The 24,970-nt window shown below is 49.0% G+C and overlaps 1 protein-coding gene across 4 annotated transcripts in view; it reads right to left on the bottom strand.

The window, feature by feature from the left end:
- Positions 1-1,450: 1,450 nt before the first annotated feature.
- The window catches only part of DZIP1L (DAZ interacting zinc finger protein 1 like), a 41,740-nt gene continuing 18,220 nt past the window's right edge, over positions 1,451-24,970 (bottom strand). For all 4 annotated transcript variants that reach the window (XM_032869618.1, XM_032869620.1, XM_032869619.1 and 1 more), the window contains 11 exons: positions 23,990-24,118; positions 18,724-18,786; positions 17,165-17,305; positions 14,889-14,919; positions 13,737-13,790; positions 9,838-9,971; positions 8,948-9,140; positions 6,244-6,460; positions 5,613-5,803; positions 3,915-4,054; positions 1,451-2,377 (listed from right to left, as the gene is read on the bottom strand). In XM_032869618.1, the coding sequence (XP_032725509.1) occupies positions 2,216-2,377; positions 3,915-4,054; positions 5,613-5,803; positions 6,244-6,460; positions 8,948-9,140; positions 9,838-9,971; positions 13,737-13,790; positions 14,889-14,919; positions 17,165-17,305; positions 18,724-18,786; positions 23,990-24,118 (1,455 nt within the window). In that variant the 3' untranslated portion in view covers positions 1,451-2,215. The remainder of the gene's footprint in view (positions 2,378-3,914; positions 4,055-5,612; positions 5,804-6,243; positions 6,461-8,947; positions 9,141-9,837; positions 9,972-13,736; positions 13,791-14,888; positions 14,920-17,164; positions 17,306-18,723; positions 18,787-23,989; positions 24,119-24,970) is intronic.

Raw genomic sequence — 24,970 nt, 5'->3', positions numbered from 1 at the left:
CTCCCACCTGGGCTGCAGGCTACCCTGGTAGCATCAGCTCTCCCACGCTTCAGGGTTACATCTGTAAATAGGCTACGCAGCCTCCCACAGCATCAAAGACACCCCTTGGCCAAAGAGCAGTGACCCTAGGATGCATGTGTGAAGTGGGTGGGCTGCCATCCGACATCAGCTCAGAGTTGCAGGAGACCCAGATGTGGTGGGGGCAGAGGAGACCTGGATGCGGATCCACCATCTTTCATACCTCCCTTGCCCAAACCCCACTAATAGGAGACCAGGACTTTGTTGGGAGAATCCTGGGAGGCGGATGAACCCACCACAATTCCCACTCGTTGCCCCTTCTCCTCCTCACACACTCACCTGCGACCATCACTGCACAGGTCCTCAGCTGCTCAAAGGTGTGAGAAACACAAAGGGAATTTACCCCCCAGCCGGCCAGAGCTGCACCAGCCCCAAGTCCCACATCATGCCCTTCATAAGCTGTCTTCTGGCTTCACTGAACAGCCTGGTACTGCGGCCCCCTAAGCCTTCCCCCGACCCCAGATACCCTTTGTCCTCTGCAGTGCCTTTCCTCCCTCGTTTCCCCTGGTTCCTCCCACCAGAACTTCTGGTCCTGGCCCAGGTGTCAAAACCAGAGGTCAAAAGAAGCCTGGATGAAGGGCTGGGGAGGGCAAGAGACCCCAGGTGAGGAGAGAGAGAGATGGAGCAAGACTAGCCATGAGTTTCGTTCCTAATGGCTGGGGCTGGGTGTTGGGGATGTGCACTGATCACACTACTCCTGAAACCTGTGACCAAAGGGGACCCATCACAGCGGCAGAATGGTAAGTACAGCTGCAACTTCTTACCCAGCCCTCTCTTAGTTTGCCTTTACATTTCCCTTACTCTCCTCCTGCAGAGAGGTCTGAAGCTTGCCCTCCTGTCTCCCCATTTGGCTGCCTCTCCACTAAACCCTTTCCTTGCTGCATACTCAAAGTCTCAGTCATTGTCTTTGCTGCCTGACAAATGGGCAGATGTACTGGGGTTCCTCTACGTGTGAGTCTTGGAGGCACAAGGCTTTATCTCCCTTAAGGCCAGAAATTGCTGTTGGACTCTGAGGAATGGAGTAGGTTGACAGGGTGGGGGCACTAGAGCCCAGCCCTTTCTCCCCAGTGGCGGTGGGGGGTGGTAAGAGGGGTCCCTGCTCCACAGCTCCCACTGGGCTGGCGGAGATGTCAGCCCTGCCAGGCAGTCTGGGGGCTCCCTCTCCTCTACCAGTGGTGGGACCTCCCCCACTCTCTGAGGACTCTCCCTGACCCTTCTGCTTCCTCCGCCTTCAGCCCAGCCAACCTCTGGCACTCCTAACTCCATCTTGGCAACCGCATCCCGACAGACCTCACCTGACACGACCAAGGTGCACTCGCTTCACCCCCACTCTGACCCTGCTGAAGCTCCAAAAATAATGAGTACACACGAGTTGTAACCATTGTGTTATTTAAATGTTCACATATAATAAATTAAGCTCTTCACGTTAAAAAAAATACAGTGGTTGCATAGATAACTTAATTTTGGAGATAATATCAAAAATTAAATTTGTGGTCCTTTGAGCATGGGGTCCCATCCAGGTGGCTTTCCTTCCCTCCTACCACTGCACAAGCACAGCCAGACATCAGCTCTGAGACCCTCTCCAGGACCGCCCCTTACAGCACTGGCTGGCTCGGGCTCTACTACCATAGCACCCTAAGCTCTGTCACTAGTTTAGCACCCTGTAATTCTACCCCAGTCACCTCTGCCAGCACCCCAATTCAGCAGGGAGAGGCTGAAGGGCCTGGCACAGAGCAAGCACTCAGTAACTGACTTTAGATCAGTCACTGAATGACTGACTGAGGCATGTGTCCCCACAAAGACACCATGCAGGGTTAAGACTCATCTACACACTGTTCCCACATATTCACAAAATGCCAGCAAATAAAGATCAAGGGGCTCCTTCAGGCCAGAGTGAACACGGAGGTGGGAAAGGAGACTGCTCATTATAGCCCTTTATAACCCATTATAACCCTTTCTCAAGCCTTGGGACCCAGGGGCACCAAGCACCCCTGGTGCTCGGGAGCAGGACAGGTGGGAGGGAAGAAATTATATCCAACTTCTGCTCTGCTTCTTTCCAAAGGAGATCTCTTGGTTACTGGTGAAGACAAGAGGCTAGCAGCCTCTTCTGTTCAGGGAGCCCACCTCTGGGGCAGGATCACCATCCAGGGACCCTGGGTCGGCCAGGGCTCCAAGGGCTGGCATCAGACTTCTCAGGTGGCTTTGAGCGAGACAGGGGCTTCGGTTTTTCTCTCTGGCCCAGGTCCTGGGGGAGCTCTTCCAAGGAAGAAATCTCCAAGTCACTCTCAGCATCAGAAAGCTACAGGGAGGGAAGGGGGAGAGGAAAATGCATTCTGACAATGGAGGATGAAAATGCTGGACAGACATGGGGGCAAAATGCAGGTTTGGAAGGAGCAGGAGGGAGATGCTCCTTCTCCTATTTGTTCCCATTTCCCTGTCTTAGAAGACCTGATTCAGAGACCCGGAGTCAGAGTGATTTCAAATGCTCCTGAAATCCCACTGGCCAAACCAAGGCAAGTTCTTTGGAAAGGCTTATGGCAAGTCAAGTTGCTCTTGTAATTTAAACTTTGTCCAGATTTGTTAATTCCCCACATTGATGGAGCTGAAAGCCCAGAGCATTGACTTTTCTGAGTCCCTGAGCTGAATGCAGCCCAGGCTAATGTGCACCTCCCCTCCTCTCGGACAGCTGCTCTGGGGCCTGGTAAACACCCTGACTCAAGGAGTAGCAGAGACGCTCCAGAACACTAGGATCCCCTAGCCTGGAAAGCGGTTGGGCTGTAGCCAATGGAAAATCCTGAGCAGGCCAAGGGCCCAGGCAACCTCTGGGCCACGGACCCCACTCCAGAACTTTCAGTGCCCTCCTGGCCTTTGATAGGAACATCCTATGCGTTTTTTCCCAGAATGTAAGGCCAAGCAGCTAGAACCACCCTGGGCCCAGGGCAGCAGGCTCTGAGCAGAGCCTCCACTTGCTCTGGGACATAGGAGAAAGGACAAATACTTGTTTAATCATTTGGACTTCCTACTCATAAACTGCACACAGCCTGCACAAGAAAACAAACACATTATATAGTAAGTGTATGATCTTGTGAGGACCAAAAAGTGACTGTCCACTCTCCTGGTCATCCCAAGAGGTGGCTTTTCAACTGAGAAGGGTGAGAGAGGAACGTGAAGTAACGAGCTCTGAATGTTTCTGCCTAAGCAGGTAATGGGCATGTGGGAGTTGTTCCCTGCCTAGAGGCAGTGGGGAGGGGGTCCTGGTGGTAATGGTCACAGAGGCTGATGGCAGCTAGAGTCTCAGAGAGGGAAGACCACCAAGACATTCTTAATGATAAGGAATGGCCTTGAATATTCTGAACAAAGATCTCTAGATATTCCTGTTCTACGTTGTCACCTACTACTATGTGCCCCTCCAACACCCTGCCCTCAGAGAGAAGTCTTCTCTGCACACACAGCCTGGAGTTGGGGTCCGGAGCTGACTGAAGGAAGGGGGTGGGGCCCATGGTGAGATGAAGCCGAGCCAGAAGACAGTAGCTACTGTAAGCAGCCAGGCACAGAACCAGGCTCTGTCAGAGGCAGGACATAGGAGCATGAGTGACCAGGAGAAATGATCTGTTGAGCAGTTCCTTGTGTAATGAACCAAAAGGCTTCTTAACATCAACAAGAATATAAATAAGAAGTGGCCATCCCTCCCCCTGTGCAGAGGCAGAAGAGACAGGGAGGTCACCTGCAATGTCCCACTAGGGCCAAGGCTAACACTACACCCCATCCCAGGGCCAATACTTGGAGTTGGCTCTATTAGAAATGGCAAGACAACCTCCAAGAGTCCTATGCCCTACCTGAGGCTTGTTTCCCGGCACGGCAGCCCTCTGGGGCCCAGTGTTAGGCAGTAAGAACAGACTGACCCCTCCAGAGGGCTTCTTCACTGGAGCTTCCAGCTGTTTCTCAAGGTTTTTGACCAGCGACTGTACTAGTGTTCCTGGAAGACAACCAGAGGGAAAATTCCAGAGAATGAATGCCTCATCCTTATAAGTCATGACCAGGCTCTGGTGTGGATAGAGGGAGTGTGGAGAAGGGTCAGAAGGAAGAAGGAAAGGCAGCCACAAAGAAGAGGGGCAAGGGCAGAGAGAAGGCCCAGGCCAGCGTGTACTGGTGAAAAGAGGCTTTGCCCATCTTAAAAATATAACTTCAGTTAATGGCATGGCTGTGAACAGAGACTTAGGAAGCTGTTCTTCCCTCTTAATGGCAGGACCTCTGCCCAGCTGGTATACGAAAAGCAAGACTAACAGGCAAACACAGCCTACTTCAACATCTTCACTGAGAAGACAAGTATCATAAATGTAAATTATCACAGAGGAGCCAGGGGCCAGACAGGCTTTCTGCAAACTCCATGCAGGAAGAGGACTAAGCAGGGACATAGACTCTGAACAGACTCCTGGTGACATGCTAAACCCCGTGGGATGTCCAGGCCTCAGGAACACCAGGAAGCAGAGAGCTAACCACCACCTGGTAGGGTTCAAATGTCTGAGGGCCTGAGCAGATATCTGGGACTACAAAAACCCTTGGTTCATTGATTCATTCAAGAATTGTTTGTTAAGGGGTGCCTGGGTGGCTCTGTCAGTTAAGCATCTCACTCTTTTTTTTTTTTTTTTTTTTTAAGATTTATTTATTTGTCAGAGAGAGAGAGAGAGAACACATAAGCAGGCAGAGGCAGAGAGAGAAGCAGGCTCCCCACTGAGAAAGGAGCCTGATGTGGGACTCGATCCCAAGACCCTGGGATCATGGCCAGAGCCGAAGGCTGTCGCTTAACTGACTGAGCCACCTAGGTGTCCCAAGCACCCGACTCTTGATTTTTGCTTAGGTCATGATCTCAGGATGATGAGATCAAGCCCTGAGTCAGGCTCTGTGCTCAGCATGGAGTCTGCTTGAGATTCTCTCTCTCTCTCTCTGCCCCTCCCATGCCCCCCCCACCCCATTCACTCACATGGGTGTACTCTCTCAAATAGATAAGTAAATAAATACAATCTTAAAAAAAAAAAAAAAGAATTGTTTGCTAAGGGCCACTATGTCTAGGCACCATGTTCCTTACCCCTCATTGTCTTGTCCCAGTACTTCATTTTACAGCAAAGGAACCAAAACCCCTCACTCAGACACAAGCAGGCCGCAAGTGACAGAGCCCAGACTGTCTCAGAGGACTCGCGACTCCTGCTTCCAAAATCTTTCCACCCTATCATCCCACTTGGTGGCTATCAGCACCGGGTTCTGGCGGATTCCGGTGGACTGGGAGGCTTGGAATGAGCGAGTGAGCTCCTCCAAACTCTAACAGTTAAGAAAAAAAGGGGCAAAATAAACCTCTCAGATTCTTCCTTCTGATATCTCTGCGATCCCAGGAAAATATCTGATGGGAGGGAGGGTCATTCTCCCCAAGTTTCAATGAGTTGCCAAATCAGAAAACCCAGAGAAAATCACAGGGTATTTCCAGAACTAGAGAAATCTAGGCTGGAAAAGGGCTGTCCCAGTGGTCCCAGACCACTCACCTGAGGAAGTCAGGCCGCCTGAGCCCTTGTTAGGAGGCTGGGCACTCCCCTCTGAGGTCTCGGTGTCAGACCAGTCCCAGTCATCCTCTGGCCGGGACCCCATCCTGGAGGGACCTCGTGGGGGCTGGAGGGATGTCCGCTGCACCGAATTTCCCTCCTCCGAGTCCTCTTCAGAACTGAATGGGGGAGTACTGTCATGGAGGGGAAAAATGAGGCCTATATGGACCAGAAACACTTTAAAAGCCAAACCTCACCACTTGCAAGCATGTCTGGTTTGCCCTGAGCCAGCCCTGCTCCTTCCTTGGGCCCAGGTGACAGTCAGGAGGTACCCTGGAGCACAGAAGCCACACCAGCAGCTCTGTTAGAAGATGGGGACCAAACCCTCCTGGTGCAGCAATGAAGGCTTAAGGAAGAAATAGAGAAGGAAGTGTAGGTTTGTCCCGCCTGGGAACAAAGGACCCTGGTCTCTTCATGGGGGCTTGGGAGGGGACCCCACCTGAGGCCCCTCCTGTTCACTTCTGTCTCTGCCCCTCACCTGTTTGCAGAAGCCTGTGGGAAGCCCTGGTAAGGACTGCCTGAGGCTGGGAGCTGCAGCCACAGACCCAGTAGGAATGCAGAGTCCAGGGCTCACCTCAGCCCAGGCCCTGGGGAAACAGGGGTGCCAGAGCATCCATGTGCTCTGGGCCGTGGAGTGGGGGTGGGCATGTGGGCCAGGCCGGGGCCATGGCTGCCGCGGCTCTGAAGAGTCGTCGTGGGAGGCTCTGCTGGTTTGGATGGCAACGCCACATGCAGGTTCCTGGACTTCGCCTGTGCCTCTTTGATGACCAATGGGTTCTGCTGGCTTTTGACTAGAAACACAGAGAGGAATAAGTTCCAGGGCATGACCATCTAGGCCCTCGAGCCTGAAGAAGACAGAAAGAGAGGTTCTGGCCCACTAGAAATGGGACAAGTCACTCTGTCACTCTATACCATAATAGCCACAGCCAATAAAGTCCTTGCCCCCACTCCCAGCTGTCTGTCCTGCTGCTGGCTTGACTCAGGGTTGGGGACGGCCCATAGTTCCACCAGAGACCAGGAGAGCAGCTTGTGTTCCAGGGTCATGACATCATTCCAGGAATCCCACGGGAGTCGGGAGGTCTGAAGAGGGGCCCAGCTTTCCTGCAGCTTCACCCTGCAGTCCTAGGACCTGATCTCCCCAGGAGCCCCACCCTCTCTACCCACCCAGGCTGCAGCTGCGAGAGTTCAGGTAACCTTGCAGGAAGGCCCTGCTGCCACCAGAGGTCGCCACAGGACCACATGGGCCACCCACATCCACCACTGTCCTCCCAAACAGGCGGGTGGCAGGAGGGCTAAAGGCAGGCCAGCAGACCCAGCGCCTCCCTCCTTTGAACTGCATCAAGTCCCATTGAGGCTGGGGGTAGGAGGAGGGTGAGGATCCAGGATCGACAATTTTTTTAATGGAAAGAGAAGCACATCGCAGGGAGTCAGAGTAAGTTCTCTTGCATGAAACTCTCGTGTGTGGACTGTCACCGTATAAATGTGTTTCTTACTGTAGTTCAAGATAGGAAACGTCTGAAATACACTGCTCTCCGAGAACGCATTTACACGGAAGTGGATCTTCTAGGAGGGGCAGACTGAAGGGAAGGGAAGGCAGACAAAACTGGCTGAGGGAAGGGAACGACGACAGCTAGTTACTGCATACCGACAGCAAGCTAAGCCCTCTACCTACAGCATCCACCGAGCCCCGAGCCCTTAGGACAGTGCTGTTCTCCCTGCTTTACCAAGGATGCAGGAGATCCAGGGACTCAATCAAGGCCCACAATTCCATGGAAGGAAGTGGTCAGTACAAACTCAGGTCATCAGCCACCCCAAAGCCAGGGTTCTTGCTACTCATGGCCTTGCTTCATCCCACAGCTTTGCCCCAAAACAAAAAGAGGCGCAATCGAGGCAGAAATCAGAGATGAGCATTCACATAGCACTCATGGGACCTAGAAAACTAGCATGTGGGCGTAGAGCTGGAAAGAGAGGTCTACAAAATGCTGTAAAAATACATTACTCATCTCACACCTCCGAGACATGCCCTGGAGAAGGTGGGGCCCCTGGATCTGGGAAGGGGAGCTTGGCAAGGGGTGGTTCTCACTCTTGGCTTTCTGACCACAGGAGCAAGGGCTAGACAGGAGGGGGCACCTGGAGGAACAAGGTACCTTTCCTCTTTTGGAAGCCTGTCCTCAGAAGATGCTTTCATTCCTCTTCCCTGCCTCCCTGGCCCCTCTCTCCTCTCAGCCCACGCACCCACACACCCCACCCCTATGCTTGGCCCCATCACACCTCCTAGTCTGGGCTGGTTTCCCAGCTGAGGTAGCAAGCCTTGGCACAGATCAGCCTCAATAGATTTTAAAATTATTGGTCCCTGTACCAACAAAAATCATCTCACATATCCCCAGAGAATGTGTCCACACTCTGGAAAATTCCTTAGCATGAAGAGTTCAGGTTGGGTCTGCCTATACAGGAGGCGATAAGAGAATCGGTATCCCTCTGGCCACATATGAGGGAAAGGAGCTGCAACATCATCCTGCACAAACAGCCTCGAACCCCTGAAGCCCTCCCTAGAGCCCCCAGTTTCAGCAGCCCAGTGGATCTGGGAATCCTCCAGAAATGGGGGATTCTCAAACCTAAGAACACAAATTCCCTTGCTTTCTCAGTTCCTTGAGGACAGAGACTAGAGGGTCCTCACCCACACATTTGAATTCTCCCCAAGAACCACTGGGCCTGTCCTTGTCACAAGCCCCAGGGGCAAATCAGGGACTGTGATCTGGCCCAGGGAACCACAGTCAAGCTCTGAGGATGTGTGGGCAGGCAGAACTCACCCAGCCTCTCACGCCCTCCCACTGCTCCCCAGCAGAATTTCCATCTGACTCCTATTTGCCTCCACCTGCAGCCCCAGTGCTCTCAGGCCTTGGGTCTTCTCCCGGCACTGACATGCCCCACTTCAGAGCCAGAAACAGAATGGGCTACTCTCTGTTGGAGCAAAGTACAAGTTGTGATCAAAGCAAGTAAAGCAGTGTAGAGCCAAGGTGCTGAGTGGGGCAGCACACTCAGGGCTGACCACAGGCCCAACTCTGGCTCTCCACCAACTTCCCTGGGTGACTCGCGCCCACTCCTGGATTCTGGTTCCCCCAAGAGAGAACTTTTGGACTCAGTCATCTGTGAGGACACGCCCCTCTCACCCTTGAAAGTAATGCCCTGCTGGGGACAGGCAGTGCACCCTCCTTGTGTGCAAACCAGCCCGGATCCTCCCAGTCACAGCCCCCAGGGATGCCCTTTTGCCAGCTCACCTGGAGCCTTGGTGTCTGGCTGGGACGCTGATGCCCTCTTCCTCTGTCCCTCCTTCACTCTGCTGGTGGCTTCCTTGACAAGCTTTTCCCTCAGACTCAGAAATTCAGAAAACCTCCGTGCCTTCTGCTCCCTCTGGGCTCTCAGGAGGGACTCAAGGTGTCTGAGAGTTTGAATGGAGATTCCCTTTGCATCCTAAAAAAGACAGACATTCCTCTTTGAAGACAGAAGCCCCCTCAACCTCCCCCAAAGCCTCTCGTACCTGCTGCTGACCTGGGAGTCCCTGTGATCAGCGCTGGGTGTTCTCTGGGAGAGGATACAGTGAGCGTCAGAGCAGGGTGGGCAGGGGGTGCACATGCTGCACAAAGCGTGGTGGTTTAGGGTCTGGGAGCCTTGTCAAAACATGCATGGTAGGCACCTGGGTGGGTCAGTTGGGTAAGCGTCTGTCTTTGGCTGAGATCATGATCCCAGGGTCTAGAATTGACCCCGGCATAGGACTCCCTGTTCAGTGGGGAGTCTGTTTCTCCCTCTCCCTGCCACTCCCTCTACTTGTGTTCTCTCGCTCTCATTCTCTCTCAAATGAATAAATAAAAATAAAAATAATAAATGGGCACAGAAGAAAGCAGCCCATGAGTGGAGAGCACAGAGAGGTCAGGACACAGGGTGACACCCCCAGCAACCACTAGAAATGGAGGAGAGAGACCATACTGCTGACGTGAGGTAAGGAGAAGCCATGTGGGCTTATATTCCCAGATATGAAAGGCTCCCCAGCTGGAACAAGTAAGATGAATAAGCCTACGCAGCTAAGAGAAATCAAGCACTTGCCAGGTTAAGAATGCTACGTATCCAAATGGTAGGCAGCAGCCCTTGCAGCTGTGGCCCCCGCACTTACTCTCTTTATCCCCATGCTTTCCAGTTTCTCTTCCAGGGTGTCCTCCAAGATTGGCCTGAACTGCTTCAGCAGGGTGGAGTTTCGCCTCAGAGCAGCCAGCACATTCTGTTGTCCGTCTCGGGAGTCCTCCAGATCTGCAGCACACAACAATCCACCAAGGTCAGCCTGGGCACCCAAAACCTCCACTCTCAAAGTCACATAGCACCTGCGTGGCCCTCACCAGCCCATGACCCATGTCTCTGGCCAGCGAGCCCAGAGCCACGGACCCCACCTGAGTGTCCATCCCAGACGCCCGGGGATGTTTCTGCTGCTGGCTCCCACTGCTTCAGACCACCTACCTGCCTGCAGGATTCTCCTCCCCTGCCCGTCCGGGCTGCCAGGATCTGGGCTCAGTGCTGCCCAGGTGAATCTGGGATTTGTGGGCTTTTGACTTGCTCTTGAGCCCTAGAAGCAGCTTGTTGCCGAGCTCCGTTCCTCCCCCCAACCCAGTTTTCTTGAGACATAACTGACACAGAGCAGCTTATACTTTTAAGGTGTATAGCACAGTGACTTGACTTTATTCTGAGATTATCACAGTAAGCTTGGTTAACACCCACCCTCTCATACAGATACAAAAGAAAAAATGAAACAAGTTTCCCCTTATGATGAAACCTCTTGGGATCTACTCTCTTAGCAGCTTTCCTGTATGTCTTCCAGCAGTGGTAACTCTGGTCCTCCTGTCCATGACCTCCCTGGCACTCGTTTCTGCTCTCACGGGCAGCTTGTACCTTTTGACCACCTTCCTCCAATCCCCTTCCCCTACCCACCACCTCTGGTAACCACAAATTATGATCTTTTCTTCTACGAGTTTGGTTTTGGGTTTGTTTTGATTCTACATATAAAGGAGATGATATAGTATTTGTCTTTCTCTGTCTGACTTATTTCATTTCACATAATGCCCTCAAAGTCCATCCATATTGTCACAAATGGCAGGCTTTCCCCCATTTTATGGCTAAATAATATTCCATTATATATATCTACCTCAACCTCATTATCTATTTATCCATCAATGAACACTTAGGCTGTTTCTGTATGTTGGCATTTGTAAACCACAGATTCCAGGCCCTGCCGGCTGCCAGCCCTGTGATCCTGGCCCCAAATGACACTCTCACCTACTGCTGTATCACGTTCTGCTCCCATCCAGGGGATTGAATTCTCACGGGACAGACACCATAAACTCCCTTCAAGTTTACTGTCTCTAGAGATCAGGGACTCGCCCTCCAAAGCAGTACACAGAAGGACCACAGGAGTTAAAAATCCATATTCCCTGGCCCCACCCTCCAGAGAGTCTGATTCCATAAGTCCAGGAAAGGACCCTGGAAACTGCACTTTAACTTGTCTAAATGATTATGGTGGAGTTGAGCCACAGACCATACTGTGAGAAATATGGACCCAGAGGATAATAAAATAAGCCATTACAATAAAATGTGGTCATTGCTGCAAAGAGGCCTTCCAAGGAGTCGGGTCTAGTGTAGGGTGGGCAGAGGGAGGGAGGGTGGGCACACTGCCCTTACAGCAGGACCAGACCTTAGATTCACTCAGTAGACATTTTCTGACAAGTAATATGGAGAATGAACAGGCCTGTACTGGGGTGCTGGGGGGCACAGAAGAAGACCCTCAAGGGGCTCACATTCAAGAATGGTCATGTCAACTGTGGCCACACATTTGAATCTCCTGGGCCCCATCCCAAACTAATGACATCACAATCTCTGAAGCTGGACCCTAGACCTCAGATCTTCTAACACCCAAGCCTGAGAACCAAGTGTTCTAGAGCAATGGTTCCTGAAATGTGAGCATGAGTGATGGCACCACCAGGTAACTTATTAGAAATGCGGATTTTCAGATCTCACTCCAACCCTACGGAGTCAAAAATTATGGATTGGGAACCCAGCAACCTGTGTTTTAGCAAGCTGCCCCCCACAAGGTTGGTCCTCCTCCATCAAGTCCACGCTGGGGCATAAGCCCCAACCGTGGCTGCACATCGGAATCACCAGGAGCTTTAAATACTACCAATGCCTGGAACCCACCTCCTATATGTTCTGTTTAAGGTCGGGGGGGTGGCTGGTGGGGTCCTCGGAGAGTTGCAAGTGACCTGGGTGATTCTTAATGTGCAGTCAGCTGCGGACAGCCACTGGTGTGACAGTGGGTCTCCAACAAGCATCAGGACGCCCAGAGATTGCAAACATGGGCTGCTGGACCCCAACCCAGAATTTCTGACTCTGCTTATGTGGGATAAGGCTGAGAATCTGACAACTTTCCTTTCTAACAAGTTCCCAAGTGGTATTTCTCCTGCTGATCCGGGACTAGAAGAGGCAGGCCAGCATACGAAGAGGTCCAGCACAGTGTATCAGTGTGGGAGACACCAGCTTCGTGTGACAAGTGGGATGGGTAGGGGTCAGCCAAAGCACCCTCCTCAGCCCCGCTCTCCACGATCTCGGCAGCCTCTGCGGAAGGATTTGGTTCCTCCCCTCTATGGACCTCAGCAGGTCCAGTAATGTGTTAACAGTGTTACTCAGCAGAGAGCTTCCCCCAACAAAGTTACATGTATCTCTAATTTGTACTTCTAAATTCCAAGGTTAAGTGCACGGGATGGGGGTGGGGAGTAGTAGAGGACTAATTAAATAAATTTTGGTGGGGCACCTGGGTGGCTCAGTGGGTTAAAGCCTCTGTCTTTGGCTCAGGACGTGATCTCAGGGTCCTGGGATTGAGCCCCACATCGGGCTCTCTGCTCAGTGGGGAGCCTGCTTCCTCCTCTCTCTCTCTCTCTCTCTGCCTGCCTCTCTGCCTACTTGTGATCTCTGTCTGTCAAATAAATAAATAAAATCCTTAAATAAATAGATCATTAAATTTTGGTTCATCCATCCAACAGAATACTGTAAAGCCCTGCAAAAATAATGAAGCAACTGTACATAAAGGGACAGGAAATGATTTCCCAATAAGTTTTTGAGAAAATAACCAAATACAGAGCAGTATGTATAGTATGATCCCATCTGGGAAAAAGGAAAAAAATGCATACACATATGTGCTTATATCTGCACCAAATATCTCTGGAAAGATAAATGAGAAAGCATAGCAGTGTGATCTCTGGGTGGAAACTGGATAGCCCGGCAGGAGGGAGACCTACTTCTCACTGTACACACACCCTTTTGCTCACTTGCTCACTTGCTTGCTTGTTTTTTTTTTTTTCCAAGAGCATAGATTACTGTTTCAGAAGTAAAGGAAGAAATATTACATTAAAAAACAAAATTCCCATGGTGAACTCTTTGGTGACACAAATAAAACCCTTTCCTGGGTGCACTGGTTGGGTCACTTTTGTCATATCAGAGCCCAGCTCCAAAGGGCAGGCCCTGGTCAGCAGGTCAGCTGCGTGCACTCCCTGATCTCTCCTGGGAGCTCTTCTCCCCAACTCCCACAGGAGCTCCCACAGTCAGAGGAACACTGCTATTTTTTTTCCACTTCTTATTTGCATCCCCTGAATCATCTGGTTGAGCTCTCTCTGCATACCAGACTCACCACCGAATGGACTGAATGAAAACAAAAGGTGCCCAGGACTGTGGAGAGGGAGCCCAGGCAGATTCCAAATCCCGCCTCCGCCCACCTGCCGGCTCTGTGACTCCAGGCCGTCACTGGCCCTCTCTGGGCTTCCCCATCAGTGAGCCATCAGATCGCACATTAAGGCCTGTGTGTAACCTGCCTGGCACACACAAGGTGCTTAAAGTACTCGTCTCATATTTCTACTTCCCTTCCCCGGGCTTCCGGTAGCCAGACACAGTGAGGGAGAGACAAACTAGACAAGGAGGACAAATCTAATGCAGGACGAATCCTGCATTAGACACCGGGGAAAGAGAGTCAGGCCTCACCTTCCTCAGAAGAGTCTTCTTCTGTGACCACATCCTTCAGGCCCTCACAGGTCCCTGAGGAGAGCCCAACAGTTAGTGGCCCCGATGCCCCGGATACCATCCCTGACTTGGAGGAAAGCGCAGAACACCACATGACTGCCAGCCAGAAAGAGCAAGCCTTCCAGTCATTTCTTCACCAGGAGAGGCAGGATGGATGGAGTTGCAGTCACGAGCACAGACAGCGCGAGCCAGAAAGACCAGAGTTCCCAGCCCAGCTTGCCCATTGCTGGTCCTTCACAACCCCGGGGCGGGGTGGTGGGGGGTCGGCTATCCCAGAACCTCAGCAAGCCCCAGTCTCCTCATCTAAAAAATGAGGCCGATAATGCTGGGCCCACATTAAGAAGTGGGGACAATGTAATGAGACAATGAATCTAAAGTGCTTGGCGACGCGCATGGCACACATCCCAGCCCCAGCCCTCAGGACGTTCAAGGCCACAGGGAGGCTGCTTCTCTGACCTGCTGGCCAAGCTGGGGAAGGAACATCTGACTTAGAGGCAGGAATTAGGGACAGGCATGTGGGTTTGCAAGAAAAGGCAGAAAGGTGGCTAAAGAGACAGGACAGAAGAAGTGGGAGTCCAACGGGCCAGGTTTCATAAGGGCCTGGCCAAGGTCCTCCATGCAGGGGCGGTCTCCTGTGTGTTACTGGCTCCCTTTAGACGCCAGCACGTGCATCCATGAGACACTCACACACACAAGAAGCACACAGCAGCACACCAGGGTACCCAGAGGAAGACTACACATACTCTAGACAGGCCACATTCATATTCAACTTGCTACACCCTGAGAGGAAGGTCAAAGTTGATTGCTCGAACCCTAGGCATGAGGAATTAGAATCTTTTCGTGAAAAGCTCCATCAATCATTGCCCGCAGGATCTTCACCATTCCCCGGGTCTCCACCACCCCACAGAGAAGAACAGGCCAGGCCAGAATCCATCTGTCTGTCCCAGAAGCAGATCTCTTCTTGCCCTGCCCTCCCTCACCCAGCCAGCGAGCCTGACACCCCATGACCCAGGAGCTGCTCTCACTGCCACCCCCTCATTCTATAAACTGACTGGTGGGGGACAGGAGAGAGAAGAGGCCAAGACTATTAGAAAACACCCCATGAGAACTTACCCTCCTCCTTCCTGAGAGACATGGTCTGGATCTGCAAAGATACATAACAGAACAGGCAGCCGGGAACCCTGCTCTGTACAGTAGGCCTGCCCAGCACCATAAAGAAGGGATAGTCAGTTTCCATATCCCCCACTGGGAACTAGAAGGAGCTCGGAGAACGCTGCCCCAACCCCCCAGTACACCTCCTGCCATCCATATGTAAGGGGGGGTGATGGCACCAAGGTTGAACAGCAGCATCCATTATGGGGAGGCAAGAATGCCCCTCTTCAGAGAGGGACTGTGATTTGAAGGGCAGGAGCCCCACATGAGTGGAGTGGGACAGGCATACAGCAATATGCTGGTACACCTGGTGGACAACCAGGGTGAGGCGGGCTCTCCCCACCATGGGGACATGAGCGGAGGGGCCCCTGGGCAGAAGGAGGCATGAGCTGGACAATCATTAAACTGCTGAGCCCTCCCTTTTCCAGAAGGTGCCTCTTCATCCTCCTTCCACACAGTTGCACATGGAACAGCCACCTGTGACGTGGCCCCACACCACAACCATAGCCAAGTGTCTAGGTTGGGGCAGAGAACTCTGCATTGGAAACATGTGAAGTCAAGAGCCAGTGGCAGCCAACTGGTTTTGGGTTTGCTTGTTTGTTGTTTGTTTGTTTGTATTGCCATATGGGATTGGTATGACGTGAAAGCTGATCTTCAGAATAAAAGGAACAAGTTTAAGCAAATCTAGAGAAAAGGACAGAGACACACAGCAAAGGAACACTCCTGACCACATTTATGTCTCTCATTCTAGTTAATCCCAGACTCAGCTGCTCTCCTGCCTTGAACTCTCTGAGACATCCTGTCTACCCTTAAGACAAATTTCCTCTTCTGCTTAAGCTTCAGTTGTTTTTTATTATCTACTGATGAATGACACATCCAATGCCAATTTCCAACTACTTCTTCCTTTGCCTACCTCTATTCTAGAGACTCTAAAACTAATTATTTGCCTTCTAACCTTTCTTGCAGCTATGGTTGCCCATGTAACACAGCTCTGACCAATAAAATATAAGCAAAAGTCTGAGAAAGGGGCCTTTTCATCAACTTCTTCTACTGAATATAGTTGTGATGGTTGGGGCTATGGAAGCCATCTTGCAATTATAAGGGTCAAACATGAAAACAAAAGTCAACCCACAGAAGATGGTAAAAAAGAAAAACTGAGTTTGGATTTTCAATGACATAATTTTGCTGCTAAACCGAGGCCATCAACTGTCTCCTCTTTTGACGTTACAATACAAATAAACCCCTACTAACCTATTCTAAATCCAGGTTTAGCCAATGGGCTCCCTAGTGAAATATCTGCAAACAGGAGTCCCGCGTAACAGAAGGAAGAAATCTCCAGACTGGACCTGAGGTGGCCAGAGCAGGAAAGAGCTATGTGGGGGGAGGCCCAGTAAAACGAAAAGCAGAAGAGAGGGTCCGATCCATTACCCGAGTGACTGGGTAGAACTGAAAACACAAAAACCAGGGAGCGGGAACAAGAAGACTGAACTCGATAGTGACAGGAGGCGCTCTGCTCAGAGAATCTGTGTGGAGGGGGTTTCAGAAGCAAGGCTCTGAGGCCACAGAGGGACCCCTCTGATGGCAGAGACACCTGTCCCCTGACCTGCAGCTCAGAAGTGGGAGCTGAGCCCAGACTAGGCAGAGAGTTAGCAGCAGTATGTCAAGGGGTCAGCTCTAGGAGAGAGGTGCTACGTGAGCAGATGACTTCTCACCATACTAATTTGTCTGACAACATCTTCAGCGGCCATTAATTTAGAACAAGTGTTTTGACCAGGAAATGATGTCTGAGAACGCAATGAAAAGAGCCCAAGTTTTGCAGTGCACTGCCTGGCCAGGGCTGAATCCCCCCACTGGCTCTTATAGGGTGTGCTCTGTGGACTTGAGGGAGGTACCTGCTTCTCCAGCCTGTTCCATCATCTGTCAAAGGAAGATGGGGGGAAGCCAATGTCTGCCTTGAAGGGCAGCAGTGAGGTTTAAATGAAGTAATACACCAAGTATCAAGCAGGTGCCAGCCCTTAGACAGTGTCTGGTGTTAGTGTGAACTTAGCTCAGCCCCTCCGGACAACAGGGCTATCTTCAGCCTGGAAAGAGATAGCCGCAGCTTCCTCATTCTTCTCTCTGCTGAGAGAGCCTCGCTAATGAGACCACTGCCAGTGAGTCTGGAGAATCAAAGGAGATCCTCACAGAGAAGAGGCCTAGGGGCCTCAGGGTCTGGCAAGGAGGAGGGACAGACCTACCATCTCCTCCTGGGAGGCAATGAGCCTGGCTTGTTCCTGGAGCTGGGCGCGGAGAGCACTGATCTGGCGCTGGGACCGGGCAGCTGCTTTCCTCTGATCCTGAGACAGGGAGGCCCGGAGCATCTCGTTCTGCTCCTGCAGCTGGTGGGCACAGGGGACTTGGTCAGTCAGGTGTCGCAGCGACCTCGGAGTGCCCGGGAGCTGCAGGGCCTGCTCTTGTAGGCACACGCTGGCCGCAGTTTCATCTGAAGTGGGGTGGGGGCTTCCAGACCTGGGCAGGTGGCTTCTAACAGGATGGACTACTATCCAGTTTGGGCATATTTCCAAGCTGTGCTTGAGGGGAAGTGAGAATTGGATGCAGGCCCCTACAATCAGGGCGAACAGGCTTTCTGTCCAGCATGACCACCCACGGAAGGACAGTCAGGTAACCTGAGGCCATTCATGAGTCATCCAATGGTGTTTTTAGGGAAAAACCGAAGGTGAAGAAAATACCATCCCGTGCTATTTTAAGAGTAGAGAGAAGATGAGACTGTTTCTATTTGCATAAAGAAACTCTAGAAAAATACCCAAGAAAGCAGTACAAGTGGACAGACAGCCACGGGGTGGGTGCTGGGGGCCGGAAGACGGAGTTGGGGTGGAAGTGAACCTCCATGTATTTCAGTACATTGTATTGAGTGTGCCTTCATATGTTTCTTCCACTTTTGGAATAAATTAAACTGTATTTCCCATCTGAAGATGTTTCAAATAAAATAAAACCATCAGATGGTCAGGGCTCCTGGGTGGCTCAGTGGGTTAAAGCCTCCGTCTTCAGCTCAGGTCATGATCCCAGGGTCCTGGGATCAAGCCCCGCATTGGACTCTCTGCTCAGCAGGGAGTCTGCTTCTCTTCATTTCTCTCTGCCTGCCTCTCTGCCTACTTGTGATCTCTCTGTTAAATAGATAAATAAAATCTTTTTTAAAAAACCCATCAGATGGGAATTATTGGAAATGGGAGTGCCAGCCTCTGATCTGAGCACCTGCCTCTTCTGGGCTTTCTGTAGGCAGTACCTGGAGCTTCTGATAACCAGCTTCCTCCTCAACTTGCTTCCTCCTCAGGGGCATTTTCATAGAAGCTGTTTTCTCATCCTGAGGCCTGCTGCTCCCTATTCCCCGATCTCAGTATTTGAGCCTTTCCATGTGGGCTCCCCTTGAATGATGGCTTAGGTTCTCTCCTGGGTGGGGTTTCAAGGAAGAACCCAAACATGAAATGACCAGATAATGCATCTAAGGTTTCCAGGCCTGCTCTCTGTGGATGGCCTGAAGGGGTCCCTGCATAGGGGACCACAGAGTAAAGCAGGTGTTGGGTTCAGAAGACAAATCCCAGAGGCCCTGACTCCTGGCCAGGAAGGCTGCTGTTTGGGCGGCTGACCCCTTCTGGGGATTGATTAGGGTCAGCCACCAGGAACACCATCAGCAACCAAATACTGGTCAGTTTGAGGAGGCTAGTGATAGAGGATGGGGGTGCCATAGGGTAAGAGGAGGTCTCAGGAAACCCAGCTACCCCAGACCACCCAGAGTTACCTCTTGCTTCTGAGCCGCATGCTTTCCCTGAAGTTCCTTCATTTTTCTCTTCCATTCTGCCTTCTGAAAAAGATAAACAGGACTCTGGATATCAGAATGTACTACAAAGCTACAGGAATTAAAAAGTGCTGGCTCATGATTAGGCAAAGTAGTAAAAAGAAGAGAAATCCCAGACAAAGACTAGGGGGTGGTGGGGGATAGAATCTTAGTCTGGGGGAAATAGATTATTGACAAATGGAGTTCAAAAAGGTGGTTAACTGCCTGGAAAAAAATATATGAACTTGAATCTTTATTTCATATCTTAAACCAAAATAAATTTTAGGTGGGTCAAAGATTTAAACTTAAAAATTGGAAGTGATATCAGTAAAACAGTACCATAAGAAATTCCAGCTCTCAAACCACCCACAGGTGCGGATTCCTCTGTGGGAGCCCAGGAACCCAGCTGAGAGTTTCTGGCACTTCAAAGGAGGAAAAACAAAAACAAAAACAACAAACAACAACAACAAAAAAAAACCCTGGGAATAGATGCACTCCAGAGAAGTTTCACTTTACCTGCCTCAGCTCTCCCCAAGGAGACACAGCTTGATGCCTAGAGAGACACCCCCATAGCCTGCAATTTTTCCCATGAAGGAAAGTGAGAGCAAGTGAGCACCCACCGCCCCAGCCTCACGGGGTGCTGCCCAGGAGGCCCACTTCTCTCCCCCGCCCTCAGAACCGGGGAACAGGGCAGAGCCAAATCAGCCTGTGGTGCCCGGCATGGGGATCTCAACAACCATCCACAGATCCGACTGGCTGATTTGTAGACACCAGGAGGTGTAAGACAAGAAGTATTTGCATGCAACCAATATTAAGTTATTATCAGCTTAAAATAGACTGCTGTACTATAAGATGGTTTATGTAAATCTCACACTAACCACAAAAAACCTATAGCAGATATGCAAAAGGTGAAGGAATCAACACATACCATTACAAAATAAAACCATCACATCAAAATGGAAGGCAGCAAGAGAGGAGGAAAGGAACAAAGTAACTACAACACAGTCTGAAAACAATTAACAAAATGGCAATAGTAATTCCTTACTCACCATTAACTACTTTAAATTTAAATGGACCAAGTTCTCCAATCAAAAGACACAGAGTGACTGAATGGATTAGAAAAACGAGATCCAGCTATAGGCTGCCTACAAGAGATTCATCTCAAGGACACACACAGGCTGAAACTGAAGGGATGGGAAAAGATATTTCATGCAAACCACAACCAGAAGAATGGGGTAGCTATAATTCTGTCAAAGGCTTTAAGTAAAAAACTGTTAGAAGAGACAAGTCACTATATAATGATAAAGTGGCTAATTCATCAATATAACAATTATAAATATAGAAGCATCCAAAATCAGAGCACCTAAATATATAAAGCAAATATTAATACAACTGAGGGGAGAAAGAGCAATACAGTAAGAGTATGGGGCTTCATTGGCCCACTTTCAACAACGGAGAGATCATCCATGCAGAAAACCAAAAGGGAACACTAGACTTGAACGTCACTATAGACCAAATGGGCAAGACAGACATATACAAAACATTCTACCCAAAAGGAGAACCACCTATGGAATGTGAAAAAATATTTTGCAAACCACATATCTGATAGGGGGCTCACATCCAAAATATAAGGAACGTCTACACCTCAGTACAAAAAGAAAAAAAAATTAATAGACAAAGAGTCTAAATAGACATTTCCCCAAAGAAGTCCTACAACATTAGTCATTAGTGAGCACAAAAATGTAAATCAAACCACAATGAGATATACCACACCTTACACCTGTCAAGATGGCTATTATTAAAATAGATATAGATAGATAGATAGATAGATAGATAAAACAAGTGTTGGTGAGGATGTGAAGAAAAGAGGATCCTCAAATACTGCTGGAGGGAATGTAAATTATTGTAGTTATTATGAAAAACAGAGTGGAAGTACCTCAAAAATTAAAAACAGACTTACTCATTTCCCCTGGATATCTCCCAGGTAGACATGAGATGTATTTGTTAATAAACTTGTTTGTTTTTCTGTTATTAAAAAAAAAAAAATTTAAGGGTGCCTCAGTGGCTCAGTCAGTTAAGCATCTGACTTGATTTCAGCTCAGGGTCATGAGATGAGCCCCACAATGGGCTCTGTGCTCTGAGTAGAGTCTGTTTGTACCTCTTCCCCTGCACCTCCCCTCTCTTGCAAATGCCCTCTCTCTCTTTCTCAAATAAATAAATAAATAAATAATTTTTAAAAATTAAAAACAGAACTAACATGTAATCCAACAACCCCACTTCTTGATATTGATCTAAAAAAACTGAAATCAGGATCTCAAAGAGATACCCTCCCATGTCCATTGCAGCATTATTCACAATAGCCAAAACAGGGAAACCTAATAATCCACTGATAGATGAATAGATAAAGCAAACATGGTACATACATACACTGGAATACTATTCAGTCTTAAAAAAGAAGGAAATCCTGCATCAACATGAATGAACCTAGAGGACATAACACTATGTGAAATAAACCAGACAAGAAAGACAAACACTGTATGATCTCACTTACTTGTGGAATCTAAAACTCATAGAAACAGAGAGAGAATGGTGGTTGCCAGGGGTTAAGATGGGGAGAAAGTGGGAAGGTTATGGTCAAAGGGTACAAGGTTTGTTCTACAAGATATGTTGTATATTTAAAATTAGCTCAGAAGGTAGATCTTAATTTGTGTTATCACCACACACACAAAGAAAATAATAATAATAATAAAGAGGGTGGGAAGAAACTTTGGGAGGTGATAGATATGACTGTGCCCTCATGTGGTGATGGTTTCAAAGGTAAATAGTTATTCCCAAACTCACTGAGTCATGTACACCAAATATGCACAACTTCTTACATGCCAATCATACCTTAATAAAGAGGGATGTATGAATGAAGGAATAAATAAATAAATAAGGCCTTAAAGGCACTAAAAGGAAACAAAGAAACATTTTCTTTTTAAACCTCAGAGTGGCCATATACAAAAGATTGATAATTTGATCATTTTGACCACATAAACATTATTAATTTCATATGGTCAACAAAACTGGAGGCACAATATTGTGGGGGAAACAACCACAAGAACAGGACGCCTGGGTGACTCAGTCACTTAAGCATCTGCCTTTGGCTCAGGTCATGATCCCAAGGTCCAGGGATTGAGTCCAGCATTGGGCTCCCAGCTCAGCAGGGAGCCTGCTTCTCCCTCTGCCTGCTGCTCTCCCTGCTTGTGCACTCTCTCTCTCTGACAAAAATGTAAATAAAATCTTTTTGAAAAATTAAATAACCACAAGAACAAGAAAAGTTTGGGTTAAGTTCCATATCATAGAAACTCTCAAATTGGTAAGGAAATCCATAGAAAAAGAGGCAAATGATGAGAACAAAGGTCATTTCTTAAAGTGAAACCTGTAAAACACCAAGCAGTAAAAACACTTTACCGATCTCAGTTAGACTTTAAGCTCTTTCCCAACAATCTTAGCAAGCGGAAACAGAAGCACGATCTGATAGAGTGATCAGGTCCTTCCTTGTCCTGGAGCGATCAGTGATGCAGACCAAATGTAGCTGGACTGTTGTAAGATCCCTCCAGTGGTGGCCGGAGCCACCTCCTGCAGCCTCAGGAAAGCAGACTGGGTGCCAGCCTCTCCAACTCCACACCCAGGGGCCTCTCGGCGGCAGCATGAAATCGGCCTGGGTGGGAAAACTTACACCATGGACAATGGCAACTGCTACAAATTAAAGCTTTTTTCGGTCCAGAGAGTGGTTGTTGGATATTTACCATCACCCACAAGACCCACCGGAAACGCCTTCAAAACAGGAGACTATCACACTTCCTTAGAGTTGTTTTCAACTGGGTTGGAACCAAAATGAGGGTGAAGGTACCCAGTAAGGGACATAACTGTATGTATTTTGAAAAGATGCCAAGCAAACCTGATATTGCTCCCATGTATATACCAGCCTCACCTGAGAACCCTAAGAATCTGATCCCATGCTTTCATGCATCGGCAGAAGGTCTGCAAAGGTAAAACCTGATGTCTTCCACATGAAAAAATGCTCAACATCATTAGCCATCAGGGAAATATGAATCAAAACCACAATGAGATACCACCTTACACCAGTCAGAATGGCAAAAATTAACAAGACAGGAAACAACTGTTGGCAAGGATGTGGAGAAAGGGGAACCCTCCTACACTGTTGGTAGGAATGCAAGCTGGTGCAGCCACTCTGGAAAACAGCATGGAGGTTCCTCAAAAGGTTGAAAATGGAGCTACCCTATGACCAAGCAATTGCACTACGGGATATTTACCCCAAATATATAGATGTAGTGAAAAAAGGGGGCATATGCACCCCAGTGTTTACAGGAGCAATGTCCACAATAGCCAAACTGTGGAAGGAGCTGGGATGCCCTTCAACAGACAAATGGATAAAGAAGATGTAATCCATATACACAATGGAATACTACTCAGCCATCAGAAAGGATGAATACCCATCAACATGGATCAACATGGATGGAACTGGAGGGGATTATGTTAAGTGAAGTAAGTCAAGCAGAGAAAGACAATTATCACATGGCTTCACTCATATATGGAACATAAGCAATAGCACAGAGGACCATAGGGGAAAGGAAGGAAATCCAAAGGGGGAGAAATCAGAGAGGGAGATGAACCATGAGAGACTATGGACCCCAGGAAACAACCCAAGGGTTTCAGAGGGGAGGAGGGAGTGGGGTAACTGGGTGATGGGTATTAAGGAGGGCATGTGCTATGACGAGCACTGGGTGTTATAGCCACTAATGAATCACTGAACAATGCATCAAAAACTAATGATGTACTATATAGTACACACTATATATGTACTGTATAGTGGTGGCTAACTGAACATAATAAAATAATAATAATAATAATAAAATAGAAAATATCAAACTGCATAATGCATAGAGAAGATAAATATTGTTTTGTTAAAAATATATTTCCATTTTATTTGTACATACATGAACACATCAACATAGGTCTATCTGCATATGTGCACATATGTGCAATAGTAAAATGTAAAATTTTCTTGCTGTGCATGAATTAAAAAAATTTTAAAGGTTAAAAAAAAAACAGAAACAAAAACCTAATGCCTTCCAACTTCCATAAAGCCAAGAGCAAAACTGAGAGACTTTGTTGATAGCAATATGGCTGGCTGTAGGGAAAAAGGAAAGAGCCCTCAGCTCACCTGAACGTCCATCTTCTCCCTCAGGACCTGGAGCTCCTGAGTCTGCCTGAGTCGCTCCTCAGACTCCTCATCCCGCAGTGACCCGAGATTGGACTCCACCACACTGTGGGACTGCAGCACCTGCAGTTTCTGAAAAGCCAGGGCCCGGTTTTATTCAGATGAAGAGCTAATCTTGATGTTGTCTTTTATACGGTCAGAAGGGCCCACCTCACCCCACCACAAACTCCAGCTTGTCTTCACCGGACATCTATGTGCCTGCATATACTCACACAAGTCTGCATTCCCCTCCACAAAGGTTCCCCTGAGAGCTCAATGCTTACACAGGAGAAGCAGGCACCCATGGACAAACAGAATTCAAGAGCAGAATTTCAACTGCACTGAAATTCGACTGTACCCAAAGCCCAGAGCTCACCAGACATTTCTGCCCCCATTTCCTCCTCAGTCTTGAATAGGCTGAAGAGAATCAGACTCTTAGAGGCTTTAGGAGGGTCTCATGCACTCTGGACCATTCCCTGAGCTCTCCTGTCCCTCTTCCCATCAAAAAATGCTGGCTGTCACCAACAAGGCCTGGCTTGGCCTGGCTTGGAGTGGTGTCACCAATACCTAGTGATTCCTGAGCATGCAGTGTGTAATCTGAAGGAAAAGGCACAGAAAGGGGGATCCAAGAGATCAGGCCTTGCCACCTGTGGTTACACTTTTAAACATATCACTTCTGCAGTCACAAAAGCAAATTATCTCCATCTCTATTACCACCCCAAACTCACAAGCCCCCCATTAAAGCTTTAAAGAACTGCACGTCCCTGAGTTTAACTTGTTACCATTCTTCAACTCTTCTCGACTGCTAAAGCAATATCAGGTAAAATCTTAACCATTTCTAATTGAGTATTATCATAGAGTAAAATGCTTTTTCAAGTGTATGTGCAACCCTCAGCTTCTGATGTGTCATTACTGTCTTCACACCAATGTTTAGACAACCAGAGA

This window comes from Lontra canadensis, unplaced genomic scaffold, assembly GCF_010015895.1.
Source record: "Lontra canadensis isolate GAN:19392208 unplaced genomic scaffold, GSC_riverotter_1.0 scaffold38, whole genome shotgun sequence".
Lineage (NCBI taxonomy): Eukaryota > Metazoa > Chordata > Mammalia > Carnivora > Mustelidae > Lontra > Lontra canadensis.
This window is presented reverse-complemented; position numbering and strand designations above follow the sequence as displayed.